The sequence below is a fragment of the Balaenoptera borealis genome (genome assembly GCF_965194805.1).
Source record: "Balaenoptera borealis genome assembly, contig: HAP1_SCAFFOLD_1069, whole genome shotgun sequence".
Classification (NCBI taxonomy): domain Eukaryota; kingdom Metazoa; phylum Chordata; class Mammalia; order Artiodactyla; family Balaenopteridae; genus Balaenoptera; species Balaenoptera borealis.
In genome coordinates, this window is record NW_028123143.1 from 75049 (window position 1) to 96105 (window position 21057).

At 51.3% G+C, this 21057-nt stretch overlaps 1 protein-coding gene across 11 annotated transcripts in view; it reads left to right on the forward strand.

Moving 5' to 3' along the window:
* JADE1 (jade family PHD finger 1) overlaps positions 1–21057 on the forward strand; it is a 57089-nt gene that overhangs the window by 27409 nt on the left and 8623 nt on the right. For 8 of the 11 annotated variants that reach the window (XM_082409166.1, XM_082409169.1, XM_082409172.1 and 5 more), the window contains exons 4-9: positions 2876–3033; positions 4940–5127; positions 7685–7896; positions 10874–11041; positions 12235–12351; positions 15980–16501. In XM_082409166.1, the coding sequence (XP_082265292.1) occupies positions 2876–3033; positions 4940–5127; positions 7685–7896; positions 10874–11041; positions 12235–12351; positions 15980–16501 (1365 nt within the window). Of the gene's footprint in view, positions 1–156; positions 192–2279; positions 2361–2875; positions 3034–4939; positions 5128–7684; positions 7897–10873; positions 11042–12234; positions 12352–15979; positions 16502–21057 lie in introns of those variants that run through there. The other 3 variants (XM_082409165.1, XM_082409173.1, XM_082409174.1) reach the window with 2 other exon arrangements.

Below are 21057 nucleotides of genomic sequence, written 5' to 3' on the forward strand. Positions count from 1 at the left end.
GAATTAAGTGGGTTAATACCCAGAGGTTAACATGTAGAAGGTAAATCCTGCTCAGTAAATGTTAGCTATTATTATTAATTCTTTTTATTTATTTTTTTCCTTCTCTGTTTCACCTTTGCTGGCTCCCAGCAACTTTTCCTATGGCCTGGAGATCAGCATGTTCAGCTGCTGCCGGTCACTGCCAGCCTCAAGTTAGTTTTAGTCATGAATTTGTGGCTTGTTTGGCAAAACCCAATGTAATTCTGGGATTTTGTTTAGGGGATCATGCTTAAGGCTTTTTCCCCTTCTTTTGAAATTTGTTTCTCATCTTACATTTCCCTGCTCCCTCACATTTTGTTACTATCCACCTATCTGTCATCTGTCTGTCCAGAATTGTTTTGGGGTGAGTTGCTTTGTGGCCTTTGTTGGTTAGGGGCCCCTCCCGCTCCTGAGATCTGCGCTCTGAAAGCCTTGGGCTGGGCTCTGAGGATCTGAGGGATTGAAGAACAGGCATTTTAGCTTGTCACAGTGTGTAGGTGAGCAGGTTATGGGGAAGAGAGTTTTCGGTCCAGCCCCTTGGTTTTGCACTGCCTCTTAGTGGGGTGACTTCAAAGACAGCTTCATCCTGTAGCGACTGAGCAAAGGCCGCCATCCATGAGGAACTTCTTCGCCGGTAGCGGGGAAGCCGGGGCGCTGTGTTGAGGAGCGTAGGATTATTTAGTTGTGGAATAACTTCCTCCACGAGGAAGTAGTATATAATATACTTTAGAATTGTGGAAAACCATCCCAGGGGACACTTAAACATTAGATCAGATGTTCACGAGAAGGTGGCCGTTTTATCACCTTGATTTATTCCAGGCCTTTGTCCTTCTGAGTCTGCGGTGCTGCCTTCCTTTCCTCTGGTATCGGGAGTGACTCTGCTGCTCTTTTTTATCTCTCTAATTCCCTCCACAGCCCCCTCAATACCTTTCTGATGTCCACACTGCACTCCTGTTAGTTCAGGGCAGGAATACAGGGCGCTCCCACAGGGAGCTGATGCCTGTGTGAGAGCACCAGTGCCCCTGGTGCAGCTAGAACCCCTCCCAGAGTCGGCACTGGGAAGTGTGGATGGCGCCGGTCTTGTCCCTGACCTGTGTTTTGTTCCAGGGTTTTTTTTTGTTTTTTTTTTTTTTAATTTCTGAGTTGAAATTACTTTATACTTGAAGTGCTAAGGTTGAGCCCTGCTGGGGACTCAGGAGCTCACGTCCATTTGAGGGCATCTGTTTCTGTCCTTGACCATCCTCATCCAAGTCTCTGAGTGCAGGAACGTTGGGCTGCCTTTTCTCATCTTGTTGCTTCAGTTTGATTTTCCTTCTTCTTGGGTAAAATCCCTTACTTATTACTTATCAGACTTAGTTGGAATGTGGTTTTAACTGATGTGCTTCCTGAAGATGTAGATCTGTGACTTTGTTTGAAAGGACTTTTTAGGGGTCTGGAGGGCGTGGCTGACAAAGTTAACGCTCCCTGGGGCGCGGGCATCTGCTGCAGGGCTCAGTGCTACAGGGGGACCTGACCTTGTGCTTTTGTGGGAGGTGCCCAGCCAGGGTCTTGCTTGTTACTGGGACTTTAGAGATGAGGAGCGGCAAACTGGGGGTAAGTCGGGCCCAAAATGGCAGGCTGGAGACATGGCCCTCTTAGTCAGACACTGCCTCAGACTTCCTTACGGCGGTGAAGTTCATTAAAGTGATCACCAGCCTGAAAAGCCACCAGGAAAAACAAATACGGACCTATTAGCAGGCATATAATGTGAACTGAGCTTAGCAGCACAAGAAAGAACTCCCTGTCCCGAGAAGAGAGAGTTCAGCATTGTGACTTGTGTAAACAGAGAGTGTAGCTTACAGATGCAGGCACACTTGGTGCCAAATACAACTTAGGGCCGGCGCTAGTGCCAGGGTCAGAGCTTCCTCGTGTGGCCCTGAGACAGGAGTGGCCTGGGCTCCGGCCGCGTCCCGCCCCGTCAGGAGGAGCGGGCCCGCGGGGCCGCCTCTGTGGCGCTCCCCTCCTGGCCCGAGTTGAGGCACTGAGGGGCCCTCTTGGCCGAGGGGTACTTTTGAGTCTTGTGCGTCTGTTTGTGGCAGGGTGAAGAGAGGGTGGTAGCTTGCTTGCTTTCTTCTTTCTTCCTCTCTGTCTCCTCCCCTCCTTCCCTCCTCTCCTTTCCCCACAAATGCTGCTTTCCTAGTAGAAGTTATGCCAGGTGAAGGTGTGCAAACAAACACATTCTTTACCAGCCCATTTTCTACCTTGCCTCCATTGGTGTGTCGTTGCTTCTCTCCCAGATGTTTCCATCCTGTACTCTGCCTGGCTCTAGCCAACCAGGACCCGCCCTCCCCGGACACCTTGCTGTAAGCCCGGGTGCCTGGGCAGGCGGAGGTTGGGGAGAGGCAGTCTGAATAGAGAAGAGGGATCCCTGGTGGCTCTGGGTTTTGGCTTGGAGTTGTTACGTGGTTAGTGGAGTTGTATTTCTTAAACATTTACGAGAAAGGCACCCTTGAGTGAAATAGCTCCCTCCAGGGCTTTTTTAGGCGCGTGTTTTCAGCAGCCCGCTTGGTGAGTTGGGAGATCTTAGAAGATTTTTCCGGGGACGACAGCGAGGCTCCTGTGTTGCGGTAGCTGGTGCAGACGCTGCCATCTCTCGGAGCTGGCGAGGGAGGGAGGGCGTGCGAGCTGCTGCCACCTCCGGCCCTGAGCGAGGCCCAGGGCGTGGCGGGCCGAGGGGTTTCCTGTAAGAGGTCAGACTGGGTCTCTGTTGAAACAGTGACCTTGTTACGTGGCAGCCCCATGGTTACCCTGCAGCGGTCAGCGCTCTGAATAAGAATGCAAATATCCAATGGCAGTGACCCTTTCTTTCCCTTTCCAGGTGTTTAGGACAGACCTGATCACCGCCATGAAGTTGCATGACTCCTACCAGCTGAACCCGGATGAGTACTATGTGCTGGCAGATCCCTGGAGACAGGAGTGGGAGAAAGGGGTCCAGGTGCCGGTGAGCCCTGGGACCCTCCCTCAGCCCGTGGCCAGGTAGACGTGCCCCAGGGGAGGGGTGCCGCCTCTCTGCCCGGGCAGCCGGGCGCCTGAGAGGAGCAGCAGTGTTGGGGTTAGCGGTGCGGCTTCTGGGGAGGGAGAAATGCGGTAGAAACACACCTCAGGTCCGAAGGGAGCGCTCTTAAGGGCCACGGGCCTCCGAACTTAACACTGCAGCCCCCTTGGGAAGGTGCCTCTCTCTTAGAGAGGAAGGTAAATGCCAAGGCTTCCTGGGGAGCGGCTGGCTGGGGAGGGACATTTGGCTGTTGGCACAGCTGCTGGAGAGAGGCGTCTGTCTGTTGGGTCCTGCCGGGGCCCCTCCGCCTCTGGGGAGGACGGGTGTGGGCAGCCCTGCGGGCGGGGAGCTTCCGGAGGTGTGTGTTGATGAGTGCCCCTCGGGGGCACTCCGTCCGGGCGCGCTGGGGCTGTCTCTGGATTTACTTCAAACCACGTTTCTCCTTAAGGGTCTTGAGGGTCGGCGCTTCGCCGACCGGCTTCAGCATGAGGCAGGGCCGGTTTGCCCGTTTCCTCGCCGTCCGGCTGCACTGGCCTTGAGGCTCCTCGCAGGGAGAGGGAGCTGAGTGCCCTCTGTGCTCGGCCGGCAGCCGGCTTTGCCGCCGCTGCGTTGTCAGTCACCTGCCTGCTTTGCGAAATGACCTCTTTCGCCATTGCCGAGTGTGGACTGAATTTACCCCTTGGCCCTCACCCACGTCCTGTCCCCCCGGCACCGGCGGTGGTCGAGTCTGGTTATGGTGTTTGGGGTCTCTGTGACAAATGTGCCCATAAAGATGCAGGCTGAAATGACCGCTCCGATGCCTCCACAGGTCAGGCTGCAGGTGTGGAGTGGACGGAGTGTTTCCCTGGGCTCTGTAGGGGAAGCACGGTCTGGTTGCCTCAGGGCTGCATCTGGGGCACAGCAGCGACTAGCTGTGCAGCACTGGCGATCCCAGTCCAGGGGTTACGAGCCCAGCACAAGACGAGTACACGCTAACCCAGCTCGTGGAAGTGTCGGCTGAGACCCCGCCCTTAGTTGAGTCGGAGGAATAACTCCCTTAAACGTGCCTGTCTCCGTGTCCTGTAGGTAGAGCCACCCTGGTAATCATAGGGTGACGGACACACCTTGACAGCCTCTCTGGACAGCTGGGTGTTAACGCGAGCTGCCGACACGCTGAGACGTGCGGGTGGAGGGCCGTGGGGCCGTGGGGCGCTCCTGAGGCCCCTTCGCTCCCCGTCGGCAGTGACTCGCCCTCTTCCTGCGCGGACTCTGTTTTGCGGGGGACGGCACTTCTCCAGGCGTTCCCGGGGCGGGGGGCGAGGGTGGGAGTGCGGAGCAGAGGGCACTTGCGCTCCTGCCCTGGGTCCCCAGCTGTGCTGGCCGCATCCCGCCCGTGGCTGGGACTCTGGCTCTCAGACTGCCCAGCGATGGCAAGGCCTGAGCTCTAGAGCCGGAGGTGACGGTTTCTCCCCTCGGCTCCCCAGCCTTCTGCTGTGTGAGCCCTGCCCGTGTGGCGTCTCCTGCCTCCTCCGTGTCCCTGGGCGCCCGGGCTTGGTGGCCTCCAGCAGGGGCGGGCAGGCCTGGTTAGAGGACACTGCTGTGATCTTTAACCCTTGACACTGCTGTCACAGCTGCTGGCTGGGCACGGCAGCGTCCTGGGAGGCCGCGTGGGGGAGGCTGATTTTGAAGATTTGTGCAGCGTTTTCACTTGCATCTATTTCTATTGTAGGGGTTTTAACGACTCCTACTTTGCTTTATCAGCAGTGGCGTTAGGGTTTTAACTCTCTGAACCCGGCAGTGGCCTAGGGTTTGGGGGCTGGAGGTGGAAGCTCGCTTGGGGCCTTCTGGCAGACTTCCTTCCTTGTGGCAGGAAGGGTAAACCGGCCGCCTTGTCTTCTCGTTAACCAGGGTCGTGTCTGAAGAGAAGTCCCTCATGTTCATCAGACCCAAGAAATACATCGTCTCGTCGGGCTCCGAGCCTCCAGAGCTGGGCTACGTTGACCTCCGGACGCTGGCCGACAGCGTGTGTCGTTACGACCTCAACGACATGGACGCTGCGTGGCTGGAGCTGACCAACGAGGAGCTGAAGGAGATGGGTGAGAGGCGGGGACCCTGCCGCTCGCTTGCGGACGGTGGGCAGCGAGCGCGCGAGGCCTGCGGCGAGGGGAGAGGCTCCTCGCCGCTGGCCACGCCAGCTCCGTCTCGGCCTCGGTCCGGTCTCAGGATCACGGGCTCTTTGTTGGAGACGCGCGTGTCCAGCTGCGGCAGGTGTGCCGAGAGGGACTCAGTCTGTGTGCGGCTCGTGGACAGAGCGGTGGGATTGAGGAGGGGTGTTTTCCACGGGCAGGAAAGCGGGGCTCCCAGTTCCTGCCCTGACCTACACCCCGCAGCCCCGCCAGTTACCTCAAGGGAACTGAGGCCCAGAGAAATGCAGTGCTTCCCCAAGATCGCACAAGGGTCTGGTCCACAGTTCCCTGCCCCGGTGTTGTGTTTCTTCCCCCTCCGGCGGTGCTATTCGGATGCCGCCTTCTTCAGCCGTGGCCTGCAGTTTCTCACAGGAAACTCCACTCCAGCCAAGCTCACCGTTTTCCAAACACATCCCTCGTGTTTTCACCTCGGTGATTCCCCTTAAGTCCTTTTCCAAACCTGAGTGCTTTCTCCTCTCACCCGTTGATCTGTCCTGGCTTTCCTTTGGTGGAGCCCTGCCTTAGCTGGGTGCCCTGCCCATTGCGATCTTTTCTGCAAGTCAACCGTTCTTGTGCACGTACAGCTCAGAGTACCGCGTTTGCTTGCATCTCCTTGTGTCACGACCAGGATGACGCTTGGATCTCGGCCCACACACCACTTCTGATTGCTAAGGGTTGCCTGAAGTGTGGTGATGGCAAGTCAGGGAGACCAAGTCTGGGCTTCCTGTGAGAGGCTGTGCGGATTAATTAGCATTGTGCTGTATTGTAGGTCAGGGTCGGGAAGTGGTGGCACAGGCTGTTTGTCTGCAGTCTAGCACGTGGTAAATAGTTACAGAGTGTTTCATGGAGGATGTCAGAGCCGTGCAGGACTAAGGCTTTATTTCGTGTGGGTGCCTGAGCCCAGCACCGGGCCTGGCATGTGACAGGCCGCCGTGCACGCCGCTCCCCAGCCTTTGAATGGGAACGTGGTGCGGACGGGGCTGGGGAAGCTGGTACTCCGATATTTTGATAAAGAAGGTCTCTTTCCTTATGGTCCTTGGTTTTAGGTGTTAGTGGCCGGGATGTTGGCAGGCGAGGAGGTGGGAATCTGTGCAGAAGTTTTCAGTGCTCTCTTGGAACTGAATGCTATGTTTTAGCTTCAGAGACTATAAGATCCTACTTTGTAAAGACAACTGTGACGCACTGGACCGACTGGGTGTCCGGTGTTAAGGCAGAGGGACAGACGGCCAGGGACCGGGGCTTCAGTGGCCGGTCTAGGTGGTGAGTGCTGGGCTGACTGATCAGAGTGCAAGGCGGTGCCGGCTACTTCGGCAGGATAAGCGAGGCAGTTGTAGAACATGTATTGAACGCGTGCTTAAAGACGTTTGTCTTAGCTTTTATTGGTCTTTTTAATGGTAAAAATTAATTATAGGGCATAGGACTGTAGTTTCAAAGCCAGTGGTGTTTTCAGAACTGGTAGGAGGAATTGAGATGAAGCCTCCTGGCCACGCGGAAACGATCTCGTCATGAAATAAGGTTTGAGATGATAGGTGGCTTTTTTGCATACGTGTTCAGGGCTTATCACAGTGTCAGCGCTAATGTGTTCTCCAAGTTTTCAAAAACTTGAAGTGTTAATTGAATTTATGATAATGCATGTAAGTTGTTGTTGGCCCTAATGACACTTCTGTTGTTTCTTGCCAGTTACATGTGTTTGAATATTTTTTACAAGCTGTTTTTTCTTTCTGCATGAGTATTTTCATTGTAGGAAGTTTGGAATACGTCCACAAATGGAAGAAAATAAAAGTCTTATCCCCACCACTAGCTATAACCATACCATGATAACCGCTTGAAGTTTGTTTTTGGCCATTCTTGCATAAGAATGCATTTTCTTTGATTCACCAGGAAGCTGTCTGTCTCCTTTGCTTGAGACGTCCCTTGTGTTTCCGTCTTTCATGTGTCTGACTAACTATGCATTTCAACTTAGTAAATTCAGAGGGTGAGGAGGGATAAACCAGGTAAAAAACATTTGAGTGTTCACAGTGAAATCTGTTCTTAGAGCACCATTTTAAGTAGCAAGAATGGAAATGTTTTTTGGAAAAAAATACCCAAACCATAATAGGTGGTCATGGTTTTGAAGTCACTTACATGCTAGTTGTTATATATAATATTGTAATGAAATGACAGTCTAACAATATATGTATTTAATATCCTGGAACCCTTTTGGGATTGATCTTTTTACAGCAAGCACTCCATCTTCAGTGCCTGACCGTAAGGAACAAACTGTTGGGTGAAAGTCTCTTTCTGCCTTTGAATTTAAAGACCCTTCCTTGGAAGGGTCTGAGGGACATCCAATAGAAAATATTTGGGGGCACTCAGGATAGATTTGTTTATAATGTTATTTATTCACTGTGCATTTTTATTAGTATAAATAGTATTATATTTATTAGTATGGGTTTATTAAAATGGTTTTGTGGCATTTTCCCTCCAGGAATGCCTGAGTTAGATGAATACACCATGGAAAGGGTCCTGGAGGAATTTGAACAGCGATGCTACGATAATATGAATCATGCTATAGAGACTGAAGAAGGCCTGGGGATTGAATATGACGAAGACGTTGTCTGTGACGTCTGCCAGTCGCCTGACGGTGAGGACGGCAATGAGATGGTGTTCTGTGACAAATGCAACATCTGTGTGCACCAGGTATGTGGGCAGCGGGGCCCGGAAGGAAGCCCCCTGGGGTGGTTCCTCCAGACAGGGTCCATGAGTTAAAGACGTGTGCCCATCTTTTTGTTCCTGACGGGTTCTTAGTGTTTGAAGGATTTCTTGTTACTTTTACAACCAGGAGAATAGGATCCTCTGTGGACCTCATTCTTTCTTCGTATAGTATCTTTATTCCTATCCACGCAAGTCAGGTTTACTTAGACTGTATGAGCCCCTCTGCCCTGCTCCAACACCTGGCTTTAGCTATTGAGAACCCTGGCGGGGGGACTCTTGAAAAGGCAGTTAGTTTGCTGTGTTAGTTGCCGTTGCACAAGCTGGATGGCTTAAAATCACAGAAGTTTATTGTCTTGCTATCTGGAAACTAGAAGTCTGAAGTCAGGGTGTCGGCAGGGCCATGCTCCCTCTGAAACCCGAAGGAGAATCCTTCCTCGCCTCTCCTGGCTCCTGGTGGTTTGCTGGCAGTTGTTGGCGTTGCTTGGCTCGCAGCTGCACAACGCTGGTCTCTGGCTTTGCCGTCACTTTGTGCCCTCCCCATGCATCTGTGTCTTCACATGTTGCCATCTTCTTGTAAGGACACCAGTCACGTTGGATGAAGGGCCCACCCTACTCCAGTGTGACCTCATCTTAACTGACTACATCTACTGTGACCCTATTTCCAAATAAGGTCACATTCTGAGGTACTGCGGTTAGGACTTACTTTAACATATACTTTTCGGACACTATTCAACACACAACATTTGCTAACATGTTAGTATATAAACTGAGCCCTTGAACAAGCGGAAAGGGTCCCCTTTTCTTGAAAGTTATTTCCTGTCCTCCGTGATGTCAATAGGATTTGGCGGTTGCTTCAGTAAGGTTGGGTACTGGGTAATTTAAAAAGCTTGGGGGAGAATCTTAGTCTTGACCCTTACCTCTTTCATTTATTTTTTAATGCAATAATGAAGTAATTGGTATTTCTGTGGGGACATGTGTTCACATACACTCTTTAGTTAATAGGCTCTCCAGAGGTACTTTCTTTGAATTCACCTGTTGATGCTGAGATTTAAAACAAACTTAAAGGCTTGTGTGGGACAGTGGCTTGGGTGACCTCTTGGGAAGAAGAATCAAGTTTGCTTTGTGAAGTTCCTGACTGTTGTTTTCTTTATAATGTGTCTGCTTCCTGGGTTTCCCTTCTGCCTGAGGACTTTACCAGTGGTGACCTTGTCCCATCTCATCCTGACGGGGAGACCACAAGTCTCTTGCTTATGAAGTCATGTTATAGCCCATCTTGTAGCTCTGGATTTTCAAATTATCTAGGCGCTTTCCTTGGGATAATGGAGAATTCTTATAGAGATTTTGTTGTTTCAAGGTCATGAGCAGTGTGACTGCCATTGTTGCTTTTATGTTGTTGGTGCCATTTACTTGGATGACGTTTCAGTTTTTTTCCTGCCATTTTACTTTTTTCCCCCCCACGAGACAAATCTTGTTTGAAAAAAAGGGTTCTGCTTGAAAAGTGCTCAAACCCTCTGTTTATAAATGAGTTAACTCAAGTCAGGGTGGGCTGTTCAGCGTCCCACTGCGGGTTAGTGGCAGAGTTGGAACTGGAACTCGGGGAGCTCTGGACGACACCCCCCCGCACACCCCCCGCCCCTGCCCCCACGCCCCGTGCCTGGTCTCCTGTTCTTTCAGCCATGCCACATTGCCTGTTAGCATTTCCTGTGGTTCCTTTTTCTTTTGAGATGTTCTTCATGACTTGTCTTTCAGGCATCCTTTATTTAATCTTCTATTTTACTTAGACTTGCTTTTCCAGTAAAAAAAAAAAAAAAAAAAAAAAAAAAAAAACCTCTTCAAATGAGACTTTGTCTAGAGTGCCTGATACAGACCTTTCTGATATTTGAAACCTTAATAGTGTCAGTTAGCTCTATTAAAAAAAAAATTTTTTTTTTTTTTCTTTTTTCAGTAAGTCTGTGTTGACAGTGGCTCATTCATGGCACCGACACAGCGCTCCTAAGCTCCAATCTTAGTGTCACTTAACTTCCCTGAACTATCATCCTGTGGTTTTCTTTTTGCGTCCTGGATATTCAGATTGCATAGCGGCTGTGTTTTTCCTGTCTGGAGAATTGGAACTATGTTACTCTGTCTCTCCACTTCCTGACTTGTAGTTCATTCAAGGATAAAGTTCTGAACAGTTTGGTGTTTTTAAAAGGCTCTGAATGTGCTCCTGGTACCATCATGGTTTTGTTTCTTCACTTCTTTAACGTTTGCCTTTTCTTTCTTTGAACCCTCTTAATGACTTTAAGTTGCCTTGATTCCTGCAGTTTTTGCTGTCTTGTGTAATTTACCATCTTATGCAAAGCAGGCTTTGTTTTAAGTATCCGCCAAAGAGACCACATTCTCTTTGTCTAGAATGTCTCATTTTTCTGCGCCTGTTGTGCTCACTTGTGTGTGGGAGGCAGGCGGGGTGTCGGCACCTGGTTAGTAGAGCTTGCTTAGCCCAGGGAGCGAGGCTGCTCCTTAGTTGCTTCTCGTTTTCACTGGTGTCTCGTGTAATAGCTTTGGGAGGCTCTCAGCCGCTTTGTGTTTTTTTCCCTCACTTTATAGCCCACCTATATCAGTAAATCAGAGAGGGATGCTTTCCGCCATCTAGCCCTGGAGAGAGTTTTGAGGATTTGCCGCCCAGTATTTAGAAACTTGGTATAGATGGGTGTGTGTAGCAACACGGCAGATCTTTTACAAACCTTTCTGTCCTCAGGTAGTTTTCAGGACCACCCTCTGGTAGGTAAGTACGTTGTGCCTTGTACCCGCCTCCTGACTGCTGCTGTGAGGCTGCCCGGCTCTTCCTGAAAGGAGTGCCTCTATTTTGGGGGTGCTTCTGTTAAAATCTTTCTAGGCGTTTTAAAATTCATAGACACACAGGGTAAAAATAACTCTCTCTCTCTTTCTCTCTTTTCCTTGGGGATGTGCTGTGGCTTTACAGGCCTGTTACGGAATTCTCAAGGTCCCAGAGGGCAGTTGGCTGTGCCGGACGTGTGCCCTGGGGGTTCAGCCCAAGTGTTTGTTGTGTCCCAAGAAAGGCGGAGCGATGAAGCCCACCCGCAGTGGGACCAAGTGGGTCCACGTCAGCTGTGCGCTGTGGATCCCCGAGGTGGGTGCCCTTCTTGGTGGTTCACCTTAGGAGCCATTCATCACTGGGCCACATTGTAGCTGAGGAGTAAAAAGACACCTTTGAATTGCTACCCTGTTTGCCACCTTAAATTGAATCTCGAGCATGCTGTCATGTGGTCAGTGGTGTGTAAATTTGTGGAAATGTTAACTGGAGGCAGCAGTGAGTTGGACTCTGGGTGGAGGTGTTCAGACTTCCCTTCTGATGCCACTGCAGCTGACCCTCCCGCTGCTGTCACGTTCCCAGAAGCGGACCCGCGGCCTGGGTGTGGCTCTGTCCTTGCCCTGGGGTGGGCCGTAAACTCCTGGGCCTGGTGAGCCATGCGAACAGCACAGTCATGGTTAAAGAACCACTGCTCTAGGTCACATTTTTGTGATTTTTTATTAAAATTCTTACTTAGCCTCAACCTTTTTAATTTCAGGTCTGGTCTAATTTATTTCAAGTCCCAGACCTTGACTAATTTAATTTGCTTGGCTCACTCTGAGACTATCATTTGTGATTCAGATTTCAGCATTTTTTGGCATATGATTTGGGTGCATTTTCCTCCTGAGGAAAAGTATCTGGGAGTGATTTGGATTGAGGCTTCACGACTTGGGTCTTGGTAGCATGGGATCTCACGGTTTGGTATTAACAGGGATGCAGTTCAGTGATCCAGGCTGAATACGGAGAGGGAGGGGACCTTATTTATCTTGGTAGTTTTCCGCTTTGTATGTAGTGGTAGTTTCTGACTGAAGAGAATGGTTTTCTTTAGTGAGAGCGAGATTAAAAGTGGTCAATATTTACTTCTGCTCCATCGTCACAACTGACTGTGGTATGTTCAAGATGGATTTCCAGTCTTGACCACTTCGGAGTGGACCGGAGGTGTAGTAGACCACCTTGTCTTTGCTGTCACTCAGGTGAGCAGTGAACACTGGGGTGTCTGAGCGTTTTTACAAGCAGGACGTCTGTGTCGGATGGCCCCCCGAGGAGGGCGTGGAGTCGGCCCAGAGCCGGCCCCTGTGCCGTCCTGGTGCTTTAAGGTGGGGTTTCACCTGCGCTCGGAGGGTGAGTGCCCCTTGGCACCCTCTGCTAGGAGGGCCGTGGGGAAGGAATGGAGCTCTAAGTTTCTGCTGTCTGTGTTCAGCCCCTGTCTGACGACCTCTGCCACCCTGTCTCGTCATGTCTTGGGCCTCTAGGTGAGCATCGGCAGCCCTGAGAAGATGGAGCCCATCACGAAGGTGTCTCACATCCCCAGCAGTCGGTGGGCGCTGGTGTGCAGCCTCTGCAATGAGAAGTTTGGGGCCTCCATACAGGTAATCAGCTTAGTCAGGATGGCATTTTTACCCTTCCTCGTGTTCCAGGGAGCGGGATGGGGGAGGGCTCTGCGAACTAACCGTCACAGGGCTTGGAGATGGGGCTAGAATCCAGGAAGCAGGACGAGCTTCTCACGGCCCTTCTGAGGTCGCTGAGGGGCGTCTCCAGCCCCGTATACACACCTTTATTGGTGGATAGTGTCCAGTGTGGCCGGAACCCCAGCTGTAACCATCACAGGGCAACGCAGAAGTCCGCCTGAGCTGCAAGGCAGTTCCGGTTTGTGTCTGGTTTCTCCCTCCCTGCCCCAGGCCTGGCATTGCAGCTCTTTCCACAGGCCGACAGCTCTGGGGAAGAACTGGAGTCTCGGCACTGGAGGCTCAGTCACCCTCTCGCCTGCCGAGCGGCAGCCCTGCCTCTGTGGCCGCCCCCGACGCCGCTGGTTTCAGGGGTGTGCACGTGGGGTGTCTTGTCTTGGCGCCAGTGTTGGAAATCAGCTTGGCACGCCAGCCCTTTTGCATTTGGTAAACGGGGACTCCTTGGAGCACCGACCGGCTGGGTAGAGGGACACCCATGAGGTGCTGCACCAGGGGTTCTGCCCAGTCTGAATATCTGATTTTCTTACGGCACCGTGTGGCTGGGGGAGGGTGGGGCTGGGGGAGGGGAGCTTGTACGTAAGAAGTCGGCCTGCGTTTTCTGTGTCCACGTACAGGCAGGTGTAGACAGCCATGAGGCAGATGACAGAATCACAGAGAGACTGTCGACGGCGTGCTGTTTCTTGGTGTTATCTAAAGCGCTGCCTGAGCAGTTCCTCTCCGGGCCTCACGTTTTTGGCATCTAGACAGTCGTGACCTCGGAGGCCTGAGGTGCTGTCCCACCACCGTCTCCAGACGCTGTCTGTGGCTGCCGTTGGCCCTTTGCGTCTGTGGGGGGCGCCAGCGCAGGGATACCGGCTTCTCCTCGGTCCCTACGTCACAGCCCGTGGGCAGAGGTGCCGCTTTGGGGTGGCTTCTCTCTTGCTGCAGGACGCGCAGCGGCAGCTCGGCGCACACACACACACACGCACGTGCGCACACACACGCACGCGCGCGCGCGCACACACACACACGCACGCGCGAGCACCCCCCCCCCCCCCCCCCACAGGCTTGGTCACACTGCCGGTCGTGGGTTTTAAAGAAATGACCTCATTTGGCAAACTCAGTTTGTATTTTGGCTGATAAATATTCCTCTCTGTAAGGTATCCACTGACTGGTGTTTCTTTTTAAAAGTTTTCATTTTACACGCCAAGCTGTTGTGCTTTTCTTCGTTATCACTTCCACTGGTGTTCAAGAATCCAAAATGTAACAAAATATTCAGAGGGTGAGGCATGAGACAGCTGGTGGGATTTGGCTGTGGACCTTGAAAATAGTGCAGATTTTTGTATGTGAATGGAATCTGCTTAAAATTAAAACATGACAAAAGCCTCTGGCCTGAGAGTTGTGTTAGGAGGGAGTGGAGGAGAAATTTTTTAAAAGCCACAAAATAAAAAAAGACACAGAGCTGGGTGTGTGTGTGTGTGTGTGTGTGTGTGTGTGTGTGTAGATGACCCATGTGAACACTTGCAGGGAACAAGCTGGGGCAAACCAAGGAAAATGGAAATCGTTTTCTTCCAAGTTACCCGATGTTCTTCTGAGGGTAGAAATTACGCCCTTTACTGAGTAGGTCCTTCACTGATGTTTCCAGGAGGCAGTCGATTGGGATCTCTGTGTCTCTTTTGAAGAGAGACGATAAAATGACTTTTTTGTTGCCGTTGACCTCTTTTTCCCAGAACATGAATTTGAAGGAGGAGAGGCCAAGGAAGTGTTTGATGATTTTTCGTATCTTCACAGAATAGACCGATTTTATTAAAGAATTCCTGTCTGAAATGTCTGCAGCTGGAAAGGCTCTGGCTTACGTTTCTGTAACATCTGTTTGCTGAGTCAACCTGAATAGGAAAACCCAGAGGAAGGCCATTTGGCGTCTTTACAAAGCCCCGTATAAATGTTCTGCTGTGGCGAGTTCCTCTTTTCAGGTCGGGGCGCCGAGTTAAAGTGTCGTTTAAGCCAAACACTGGTAGTGTCTCCGTCATCTGTTCCCACTTTACTTCCCACTTGGCTGCCTGCTAGGAGGGAGGAGCACTTTGTCTTGTACTGATAGTGACCAGGTGTGTGTATGTGTGTGTGTGTGTGTGTGTGTGTGTGTGTTCTGCCACTAAAGCTGATTTCACACATTTCTTGGAATTGAGGTTATTATTATAGATAAAATTACAGATTTATGTTAGTTCATGCGCTTTAAGTGTTTTCAGTGGGGGAATTGATTTTCTGTGAAGGGAGCTAGATTTTCTGTACTTCTGGGTAAAAGCGACTTTTTAATAATGGAAGAAATCATGACTGGCAATGAGTCACCTCTTAATACTGAAATGATTAGGGGACGAAGCCCCAGCCCACGCCTCTGCGATGTGTGGCGGTGCCGTGCAGGGGTCTTGCTGAGTGAGTTTAATTAATGAAGCTTGTCAGCTGGCCTGGGGCCGCCCGGCTCGGCTCCTCTCTGCAGCGCTGGCGCGCCCGGGATCCCTCGGCCTCACACGATACAGTGTTGCTTTTGAAGGGACTGGCTTCAGTCACCACAAGGAGCCTCCTTCCAGGAATTCGCCTAGCAAGATCAGATGGGGAGAAATCACTTTTCTCCTGCTAGGCCTCTGGCTTGCCGTCTGGATCAGAGGCACCACGGGGTTCCCTGGGGGGGGGGTGGTGAGAGTGGGGGGAGGCGTCTGGTAAGGACGGGGCAGAGCTGGGTGAGGCCTGGCCTCTAGATTGACCTCCCTTCGACCCACAGGCAGCAGGTCGCTCACGGTTGCGCTGCCAGGCGAAGCGCACACAGATCTCAGAGCTTGGTGCCCCCTGGCCTGGAAGCCCCCGCGTCTGGCAAAGCTTCCTCGGGTGCGGAGACCAGGCCCGTCCTTCGTGCCCTGGATTGTCCTGGCCTCCTCTTCCTTTCCAGTCTTCGGGAGTTTTTAATTCACCCTCCTCCGTCTTGAGCAGCCCTCCCTGCTGGAGGAGGGGTGTGCCATTTCTTTTCCCACTGGTGCTGGGACTCGTCCTGGCTGTGGGCTAGAAAGGAGGGTCCACGTTCCTTTAAATACTCTGGCGAGTGGTCATTCTTCCTGAGGAGATTCTCACCACTCAGGCCTTTTATATAAACATTACAAAAGCCCAGACCTATAAGAAAAGACAAATGAATGCCTCAGAATATACTCTGCATATTGAGCACACGTTCTTTTGAGTATAATCGGAGTGCCAGGGCCCCCTTTGTCTACACGTGCCATCTGTATGATTGTGTCTGCTTTAGGAGGCAATTTTGGGTGCAGTCGCTTTTCTAGGAGAGTTATGGTTCGGTTTATGAAAAAGAGTTCCCTTAAGTCCCAAGCTGTAGCTTATTTAAAACACGACTGGATCTGCCAGGGTTAATCCTCGTGAAGCTTCTCTGTCCTGGCACGCGCCCCAAGTGTAGCTCTTCCTGTGCGTGTGTCGGGAGGGGGTGCCTGGCACCCGGGGCCTCAGTCACTGTCACTCCCTAATCTCTCTCCTCTTGCTGTCTGCGTGTTCTTGCCAGTGCTCTGTGAAGAACTGCCGCACGGCCTTCCACGTGACCTGTGCTTTCGACCGGGGCCTGGAGATGAAGACCATCTTGGCTGAGAACGACGAAGTCAAGTTCAAGTCCTACTGCCCTAAGCACAGCTCACATGGCAAGCCCGAGGAGAGCCTCGGTGAGGGGGCCGCTCAGGAGAATGGGGCCCCTGAGTGCTCCCCCCGGGACCCGCTGGAGCCCTTTGGCAGCCTCGGGCAGAATCCAGAGGAGGCCCGCCGGGTGAGCGTCCGGAAGCAAAAGCTGCAGCAGCTGGAGGATGAGTTCTACACCTTCGTCGACCTGCTGGATGTTGCCAGGGCCCTGCGGCTGCCCGAGGAGCTGGTGGACTTCCTGTACCAGTACTGGAAGTTGAAGAGGAAGGGCAACTTCAACAAGCCCCTGATCACCCCAAAGAAAGACGAAGAGGACAATCTCGCGAAGCGGGAGCAGGATGTCTTGTTTAGGAGGCTGCAGCTGTTCACTCACCTGCGGCAGGACCTGGAGAGGGTAATGATTGACACTGACACCTTGTAGTGACTTAGAGAAGAAGATGGCAAAGAGGCGACCGCTTGCCCAGAGCAAGGAGTGGTAGCCAGTTCATTTACTCTCAGACCCTTGTACATACTTCAGCATGAGGTTGTGTCGGCCACATCTGTTTATGGGCTGGTAAACTTACCGTACACACACGGCCACAGAGTGGGGAGCTTCTCTGATTTAATTTTAAACACTTTCTCGTTAGTTCTTACTGTTCTTCTGGAAGATCAAATGGGGTGTGTCTTCCCCTCCCCTCTTCATTCTAGAGCTAGAGGGAACTGAGCCCCAGGAAAACGGCCAAGGGGTGGGCTCAGAATTGTTTACCAACTGAGTTAGCAAACCAGAGTGGACTTAATTGCCGGTGAGGGGGTGGGGCGGGCGGAGGTAGGGCAGTCTCTTGCTGAACCCGGGGAAACACTTACTAGGTGCTGGTCATGGGCTCATTAAGGAGAGGGAAGCACTGCCTCTCTGACCCAGCTCTGCCTCCTGTCTAACTCGCGGGGGCCTTCCCGGTACAGTCACTGAGCAGAGCAGGGCGCGGGTGCTGTTGTGTGTGCACGAACTTCCCTACACATGCGTCTCTGTTCCCCAGGGTACTCCGGCAGTGAGGTGCTAAGTCATCACTCAGGCTGTGTATATGTCGTGTGTGCATGTGTGTCTGTGTCCGTATGTGTCTGTGTGCTGTGTCTGGAGTGGGCGTGGGGCGGGACTCCTGGTGCGCAGGGGCCTCCGGTCTGACTGGGGAGCCCCCGGTCCCGCGCCACGAGCGCCCCCACCACTGGATTGGCCCACGTGCTGGCTCGTGGCTGCCTGGAGCCGCGGCGGGTGGCACTTTCCTTCAGCTGTTTGCTGGTTTGCGTCTCTCCCACTCTCCAGTGCCTCTGGAGTCCCAGTCTGGACCTCCCTTCGTGCTACAGGAATCATTCTAGGAGCGGGCTGTCTCTTCCCCGGGGCCCCCTGCTCCCTGCAGGTAGTTTCTGACTGAAGCTTGCTAGTCGGGGATGTGTCTTAGAGCGCTTTCTCGCGTCAGCTCCCCTGACCGCCCCGACTGCCGACCGTGATTAAATTCATTAGTGCACAGATGGAACTAAGGCTTCGGGCCCAAAGCAGCCCGTGCTGAAAGGCACCTAAGTGGCCTGAAACGGTTAACGCGTCTCCGCCAAGCGCCTGACTTATTAAATGGGGGCGGTGATGCACCTGCCTGGGAGAGAATCTGACTCAGAGGTGATTTGCAGCGAGAGTGCAGGCAGAGAATAGGGACACATGGGAGAAGTACGGAACCAAAAGAGACCTGCACTGCCCTGGTAGAGAAGGCGTGGCAGTGAGAGTGTGTTCCTTAGAAGAGACCCTTTCCGTACCTGACAGTGCGGGCTGCTTGTGACGCCCCTTCCGGCACCAGGTTAAGATTCCGGATTCAGGCGGATTCAGGCGGAGGCCAGGCGGGAAGAGGGTGTGTGAAGCTCTTGTGCTCCCGTGCCCCCCCTGGTGGTGAGTGTAAAGAAGACCTCGCCTCTCAACCACATGTATGTGTGGCCTTTTTGTTAGAGATGAGAAAGGGATTCAGAAGGGAGGAACTCGCATCCTGGTGAGAAGCCTTATCCCAACCTGACAACTGCTGTACTTGGGGTGCATGAGCTTTGGAGTCAGATAGTCCTCAGGAGGGAGGACGAAAAGTCTCATGTTTGGACTGTGTTTGTCTCACAATCACCACAAAATAAAAGTGTAGAAAATGCTTGTGGTGTACTAACTCTTTTCTGTACTTAAGTTACTCAGATTAACACGCACTTATGATTAAATTCTAAACATTTTTTTTTTTTTTTGGAGTCATCACTGTTGCGTTTTAAGTAGAATGATGCCAATGATGTATGAGAAACAGGGAATAAATCAGGATTTTTGTGTGTGTGGTATTACTTATGTTTACTGTATTAAAGAGTCTAAGAGATTTGAGGGCATTTAGCGTCAGTTTAAAACGGGCTTATTAAAATGAAAAATGTGTTTTCCAGAATTTTCCACGAGGCCTGCGATGGTGGAGGCTTTAAAAAGTGGAGATCTTGGCCGCCATGCCCCAGAATGCACAGTTATTTGTAACTATAAACAAGAGGTGTATTAGGCCAAAGACTCATCAGGGCAGGGGTGACAATAAGAATAAATCATAAGTCTGTTTTTCAAGTAACTTAAAGTCCTGCCCAGTTCACACAACAGCATTTCGTAGCAGGTTAACATGTGGGACTGTGGTCAAGGCATGTGGTCACTTCAGAACTGACAAGTGAGCAGCCTTCATTAGAGAGGCAGACAACTCTTGGAGTGATAACGGTAGCTGCTCTTTCCCGCAGGTATACACCGTGGGGCATTTTGCACACCCGGGTTCCAGTTCTGGATCAGAAAGTTAGATGACAGAAATGGACTCAGCAGGGTTTGGGAACCTGAAGACACGATTGCCGATATATGGCGGGTGCCATGCCAAGTTCCCAGGGCTGCCACTTCACTCTGGTGGGATTCCTTTCCCCCAAACATTGTCTTCTAAAGGATGCAATAAACACGAGTTCAGCAAATGAGTGCTTGCTCAGATAAAAAACATGCTACCTCTGCACTCCCGGCTGGGGCATCGAAAGGGGCCAGGCCCCGGGGGACCATTTTACTCAACATTTGGTGGAATGGTCACCTCTTGACAGTCTGACAGAGGCTACAGTTGTCCCTGAACAAGAGGCATGTTAAGCTTTAGTGTTGCAAGCAATGTTTGGGATTCAGGAAAACTTGAGATCATGATTGAGTTCCTGAGGGCAGTGGTTCTTAGCATGTGGTCCTCAACCAGCAGCAACATGACCTGCAGAGTTTTGGATCCCACCTCTGACTCCAGAAACGGTGGGGTTGGAGGCCAGCATTCTGTGTTTTAGGGCCCCTACGTGTTTGTTTGGGAACCACTGCTTTTGGGGAAAGCCTGACTCTTGGGTTTAACATGGTATGAGGGTGCAGCCGAGAGCTGGTTGTTTTGCGTACCACCTCGCTGGCAATTGGGAGAAGATGAAGCGGGGTTGGGGGGGAGGTTAGGTCTAGCCGTCTAGCAGTGTACAGGAAGGGCCAAGCAGGGTGTGTGTTGAGGACAGAGCCTCAGTTCAGCTCTACATACAGGGGCTGCTTATGGAAGTTGCCCTTTGGGGTGTTCTGTGCATGAGAGAGGTAAGGTTTGGGGCAGTCACTATACTAATGTGGTCAGCCGGCCTGGTTTATTCAGGGGCTGATTTGCTCCAATTGAAAACCCCGACCTTTGCTTCTTGGGGTCACAGTTAGATGTCTCTTATCAGAAATCATGGGGAATGGAAGTGGGATTTTCCCACCTAACAGCCAGGGTGGAAATCTTTCCTGGGGGAAGTGGTTGAAGACACCAAAATTAAATGTGAGTAATATACAAAGTTCAGGTTCTCTGGCTCTGCTCTTTCCATTGACAATTTTAAGTAAAAAAGATGTATCTCTGTTGTACATCTGACTTGAACAGGAGAGTAACCTTGTCCACTCCTACGGTGTCAGACAGTTGGTTTCCATTTCCTATTTCCACAAGTTGGATTCCCTGTCGTAATGTAAAAACCGTTCTGTATGTTTTCCAGTTGTTTTGAGCCTGTGATAAGGATCTAGTTTCGGCCCCTTCCTCTTTTTGACCTTCTACTCTTAATCTCCCCTGGGTGGAACAATATTTAGCAAAGAGAGTCGCCTATTAGCTACCTCCATCCCCAAACTGGTCAGAATTCTTATAAAGGACACCTACTTCCTGGCCTGGGGGGGGGAGGTGTGCCTGTCAGAGAAAGAATGTGCTTTAACCAGGGTGAATGACACTGAAATAAGATTTACTTTGAGACAGGAAGAGTGATTTTATTCTCAATTCTTTAAGATAATTTTTATTTTTATCAAGAAGTGTTAGGAAGATCTTAAACAAATAGTGAATCGGTTAGGATCAAGAGAAGCCTGACTTGGTGGTCCTGCTTTAGGCCAGGAAATTACACCACTTAACAACGCGAACAATGCAAATGTGAAAGCCAGCTGACCTGTTCCTCTTAATGCCTCGTGTCCTCTTGGAAAGGAGGCTGCCTTGAACACAACTGGGGAAGAACAGCTGGAATTGTTAGGGTTCTTTAGGGGTGGTGTATCTGTACATAAGCCAAAATGCAGGGCTGTGTGTGTCGCTTGTTGCCACTCTCGCTGCCAAAAGGTTAGTGACCTTCGGGGAAGGTGGCAGGAGAAGGGATTGCCCAAGCGTTAGGAGAGTGCAGTCATGCCTTTGGTGTAGGAGCTGATGGGGATACGCAGTCACTGTTTTCAGTCTTCCCACTGAGCTTACTGGGGTGGTCTTGTCCACATCTTCCTGAAGAAAGGTTTAATTGTGTTATCTGGTGTGTTGCATTTGACGTTTGTGTTGTCAGGCCCATGCAATCTAATCAGGTTTTACCAGTAGGTTTTAGGACTGAGAGATTTAAGGGGGTTTATTGATTAAGTCATTAAAATTTGATTCTGTATTGACTGATCACAGGTGGCTTTGA